Consider the following 5,943-nt stretch of genomic DNA (forward strand, 5'->3'; position numbering starts at 1 on the left):
TTGAGACGGAGTCTCACGCTGTCGCCCAGGCTGGAGCGCAGTGGTGCGATCTCAGCTCACTGCAAGCGCCGCCTCCCGAGTTCACGCCATTCTCCTGCCTCAGCCTCCCGAGTAGCTGGGATTACAGGTGCCCGCCACCACGCCCAGCTAATTTTTGTATATTTAGTCGAGACAGGGTTTCACCATGTTCACCAGGCTGGTCTTGAACTTCTGACCTCAGGTGATCCACCTGCCTCAGCCTCCCTAAGTGCTGGGATTACAGGCGTGAGCCACCACGCCCGGCTGAAAATATTTTTTTTTAAATTGATATTTTTAATGTGTTTTAAGCAGAGATGGCAGATTCGAAGTACATGACCATTATAAGTATTGATAATTGAAAGAAATTCCTTTTGTTTTGCCATTTTCTTAAAAGACATTAAAATAAGCAATGTTGAATTTGGAGAAATGGTTTTGAATATTTCTGGGGGAGTAGTAATCTTATAACCTGTATTGGGAAACAGCTAGAACCAGGTTGTTAACTACTTGGTTAACTGGATACTTCAAAATTCTAGGATGAAGAAATTAACCAGCAAAGTCAACTGGTAGAGAAACTGAAGACGCAAATGTTGGATCAGGAAGAGGTGAGTTGAGTACCTTTTATATTGCTTCCAGAAAAGCTTTATAGTTTTGGTTTCTGAATCCCATTGACTTTGTCTTTAATAGTTGTATAATTTTGGGTATGACTCTCCTTGTGGGAATAAGAATGTCACATGGATAAAATGAGTTTTTACTCATTCGTCATATCTACCCACATAAAATCTGTTGTTCATTTCTGCCATCGTTTTTTTCATCCTGGTTCTTGACTTTTCTCTTCTTGTCACCTACTTTGGATTCTCATTTTACCTTCTCACTTAGCAGAGCAGGGGGATAATTGAAAAGCAGTCCTTTAAAATTTTTTTGTGGGAATGGTGTGTAGGGTGAAGACACAGACTGCTTCAGTAAGAAGGAGATGCTCTCCGTCGGTGAACTTAATCCTGATCAGATCATCTTTCAACTATAGCATTTTGTGTTTAAACTATAGCATTATTCCTCTAAGGGGCACTATTGACATTTTGCATTGGATAATTTATGTTTTTCTGTCCTTTGCATTATAGGACATTAAGCATTCCTGGTCCCTACTCCTAAATACCATTAGCATTCTACCCTATTATTAACACTCCCACAGATTTCCAGGTATCCCTACAGGAGAGCCACTAATGTGGATGATTGTGGTGTTCTCCTAACCAGTCTCTTGGTGTCCTTGCAGTTCAGATTTTGTGCTGATACCAGGTTTTGTTTTTGTTTTTGATACGAAGTCTCGCTCTTGTCCCCCAGGCTGGAGTGCAGTGGCGTGATCTCGGCTCACTGCAACCTCCGCCTCCCGGGTTCAAGTGATTCTCCTGCTTCAGCCTCCCGAGTAGCTGGGATTACAGGTGCCCGCCAGCACGCCTGGCTAATATTTTTGTATTTTTAGTAGAGACAGGGTTTCACCATGTTGGCCAGGCTGGTCTCAAACTCCTGACCTCGTGATCTGCCCGCCTCGGCCTCCCAACGTGCTGGGATTATAGGCGTGAGCGACCCCGCTTGCCCCAAATCTAAATTTTTAAGCAACTCTTGTAGAATGCTGTTTTCCTTTATTACATTAATTTGCATGTGACTGCAATCAATCTCTCATAGCCAACTTCTCCATGTATTACTAAGCACTTGATCTGTCCTGTCCCTCTCCTACGGTTCTTACCTTCTATCTTGTATTGCACTTATTCATGTACCTATCTTCTCTTCTACTGTGTTCCTTAAACATACAGTCTTTGATTTTCTTTCTGCCTTGCAGCATCCAGCACAGTGCTTGCACATAGTTGACATTTAGTAAATCTGTTTAATGAATAAATGTTGCCACACTGAATACCATCCATATTTCACTCCATTTGTTCTTGGCAAATGGTGAAGCTTCATGGGTGTTTTTTAAAACCTGCATACTTTTGGGGAAAATAAATTATTTTCTGTCCTGTAGCTTTTGGCATCTACCAGAAGGGATCAAGACAATATGCAAGCTGAGCTGAATCGCCTTCAAGCGGAAAATGATGCCTCTAAAGAAGAAGTGAAAGAAGTTTTACAGGCCCTAGAAGAACTTGCTGTCAATTATGATCAGAAGTCTCAGGAAGTTGAAGACAAAACTAAGGAATATGAATTGCTTAGTGATGAACTGAATCAGAAATCGGTAGGATATAGTTTTATTTTCTTTTTTAATGCTTTAGTACAAGTATTCTTAACTTAAAAACTACTTGAGTAACTTACTTCTATGTAAGTCAAATATCGATAACATCAATTTTCAAGGACTCGGGTTTCAACTTCCATTCTTTCTGTATATGAAGCCTTAGAGGTGGAGGAAGACAGTTATCTTAGTTCCTAAGGTCTGTTAATATCTAATTTAAATGCTATTTTAAAGGATGTTTGCTACTCCTAATGTTTTTTTTTTTAATTTAGTATATAGCATGTAGAACCTAATGTTATTACTAATGTTAAAGGAAAAATAATTTAAAGCTCCTAGTTGCCCAGTAAAGTTACTAGATGATTGTTCAAACAATAAATTAAATATGCAATACAAATTAAAATGCTATTTAATCAACTATGTGAATTATTTGGAATAGATGTGAGGATATGTAACTTAATACAATTTATGTTTTATTTACTGTTACATTTCCACTACCTGGAGCAGTGCCTTCTTAGCACAGTGTAGTTGTGGTTCCCCAATAGATGGAGATTTTTACTTGCTAAAAATTGATACAGGACAGACATCGCCAACTTCCAACAGTGATGGCAGAAATAATATCTGTGATTGTTTCAACATCATCATGAAGGAGCTATTTTGTGGTTTTGTTGTGGTTAATGCTAGCTTCTTGTTTAGAAATCAGCATCTAGAGTTGCACTCAGGACCCGTGTCCACCACTTATTTCCCCACTCACATTAGCTTGTCTAGAAGAAAGCAGTCAACAGTACAAAATAACACTTTTAAAAGGTTTCCTGCGCCCCTATGAGTTCCTTTTCTCTTTTTAATCTACAAGTTACATTTAGCTTGAAGTTAACATTCAGTACTGTAGAGATCCAAGACACCATTATAATTAACTCTTACTGAGTTGCATTATTAACAAAGCTAATTGTTGTATGAAAGAATAACAGGAGTTTCTTACAACTCTGAAAGGTGGTCCTTGGCCACTGATTTTGGTCTTTAAGACAGCTATATTTATGTTTCACTTGTGGAGCTGAAATCTATCAGCATTACATTGATAATAGGAGTTAGAAATCCCTAGTGTTTAGCATCTATTTATATGCTTAGACAGTGTTGCTGTTCAGTTGTTAGAGAAAATGGTAATTTAAACAATTATGGTAGAAGCATGCTATATTATACGACTTGCAAGATAATTGATATCATATTATAGATTAACCTGGGTGGATACACACTCTACTGATACTCAGAAACTTAAGGAAATGATCAACTACCATAAGAAATAAGCAGTTGGAATGATGGCATCTTTCCTAAAAGATATTGATGAAAATCAATAAATGGCATTAAAAATACAGTACAGTACAGGCATTAAAAATAAGCCCCACGCTTTTCAGATTTTGGAATGTTTGCATTATACTTACCAGTTGAGCATTTCTAATTGGTAAGTCCAAATGCTTCAGTGAGCATTTTCTTTGAGCATCATGTAAGCACTCAAAAAGTCCCAGATTTTGGAGCACTTCGGATTGGGGATGCTCACCTTGTATCTAATCTGCGATATGAGTTATTTTGAAGTGGGCCAAACTGGGTTGGACTTTTCAAAATTTGGTGATTTTGTAGCTGGTAAGCAAGCTATGATTTGAGATTTATAATTATAGTCATTAAACTCAGATAATATTGCTTTATCATGATCTCCTGGATAATTGCTTATATCATAGTATTGTCACATGGATTCTTTCTAGTGAATAAGTATATAGAAAGTAGATGAAGAAAGCGTACTAACCATCTAGAAAACAGTGTCATTGTAACGTTAATTTGCTGACTCACTTTCTAAAGATAAGACATAATATAGTAATAAATGATAATCAAATCTAGTTAAATTTGAGGCTTCCCATTTTTTAGACAGAAAATATTATTCAATCTCAGGAATTTAGTGAAATAACACAAACTGCCTGCTCTTAATGGAAAACAATGTGGCTACTTTTACCATAGCCTATTAAGTCTAAAATATTTTTTAAGTTTGAGCTGGGAGCCCAAAACTTGGTAGATGGTTCAAGAAAATGAAAGCAGAAAAGGCATGGTTTTGTAAAACCATGTGTAAAACTTGAAACATCTATGAGTATTTGATTTGAGTTTTCATGTAGATTTAACTATACTTTTTGTTTTGGGTTCTCTTAGGCAACTTTAGCGAGTATAGATGCTGAGCTTCAGAAACTTAAGGAAATGACCAACCACCAGAAAAAACGAGCAGCTGAGATGATGGCATCTTTACTAAAAGACCTTGCAGAAATAGGAATTGCTGTGGGAAATAATGATGTAAAGGTAAATATAGTAACTAAATATTAAGGACAATTTTCTGTATACACTTGTACTTTTGTTTACTACTAATATGAAGTTCTTTTCGTATTCATGATGTCACCCTCACAATCAGTCATGTGTAGTAGGTGCTATTAACTGCATGTTAAATAGATCAGGAGGGAGCAAGAGAATAAGGGCACCCAAATAGATAAATTCAGTAGGTGGCATTTATTGGACCTCATGTTTGATTCTTTACTATAACATTTTCCCCAACCTGGGCAATGTGGCAAAACCCTGTCTCTACAAAAAATACAAAAATGAGCCTGGCACGGTGGCGTGTGCCTGTAGTCCCAGCTACTGGAGTGGGAGGATTGCTTGAGCCTGGGAGGTCAAGGCTGCAGTGAGCTGCAATCTCACGACTGCACTCCAGCCTGTGTAACAGAACAAGACGCTGTCTCAAGAGAAAAAAAAAAAAGAAAAGATTTGGCACTTAGAAATTACATTAGTAAATTTCCATAAGTGAAGTGATTGGAACAACAATTAAGATAAGTTCAGGGACCAGACATAGTGGCTCAAGCCTGTAATCCCAGCACTTTGGGAGGCCAAGGCAGGAGGATAACTTGAGCCCAGGAGTTCGAGACCAGCCTGGCCAACGTGGCAAGACCCCGTCCCTACAAAAAACTTAAAAATTAGCCGAGCATGTGGGCATGGTGATACGTACCTGTAGTCCAAGGTATTTAAGAGACTGAGGCAGAAGGTTAAGGATGCTGTGAACCATGTTTGTGTCATGGCACTCCAGCCTGAGCAGCAGAGTGAGACCCTATCTCAAAAAAAAAAAAAAAAAAAAAAAAAATTAGCTCAGGGAATACATTTATAATGAATGGGCTTGTGGTTGCTTTAAATATTTAAAAAAAAGTAAAAGATGAGCACTGCTTTCTTAATTCTTGTTTATTTTAGTGTGAAAAATTGCAAACATATAATAGTAGAGAATAATATAATGAGCTCCAGAGTTTTCAGTTTTCAAAATATTGCCGTATTTTCTTACTTCTTTGTCCTAATCTTTTTAAGGATACTAATATTGGTTGTTGGCATCAGGCATGTGACTTGGTAAAAACTAAGACCAAAAAACTAAGACTCTTAACTGAAAAACCATGCATATAACATGAAAAATTTCTATGTTGCAGTAGCTGTTTAGACTTTACCTTTTTGATTAAAGCCTGATTACAATAACAAAGAGAGCATACACTTGAGTTTATATTGAGAGCCTTCTAAAAAGCCCAGTCTGTTAACCAGAGTTGGAACTGAAATAAAAGTTTTCAATATGGAGCACACATTTCCGTCTGTTGTATTGTTTGATGTTGCTGTTTGCTGTTAACTGATTCTTCAGTTTAAAAATGAAGAAAAAG

The 5,943-nt window shown here is 37.4% G+C and overlaps 1 protein-coding gene across 1 annotated transcript in view; it reads left to right on the forward strand.

Annotated features, from left to right (window-relative positions):
- KIF5B (kinesin family member 5B) overlaps nucleotides 1–5,943 on the forward strand; it is a 51,893-nt gene that overhangs the window by 27,844 nt on the left and 18,106 nt on the right. The window contains 3 exon segments of the mRNA XM_017853104.1: nucleotides 552–620; nucleotides 2,030–2,236; nucleotides 4,418–4,561. Of these exon segments, the coding sequence (XP_017708593.1) occupies nucleotides 552–620; nucleotides 2,030–2,236; nucleotides 4,418–4,561 (420 nt within the window).

This window comes from Rhinopithecus bieti, unplaced genomic scaffold (genome assembly GCF_001698545.2).
Source record: "Rhinopithecus bieti isolate Rb0 unplaced genomic scaffold, ASM169854v2 scaffold_35595, whole genome shotgun sequence".
Taxonomy (NCBI): Eukaryota; Metazoa; Chordata; class Mammalia; order Primates; family Cercopithecidae; genus Rhinopithecus; species Rhinopithecus bieti.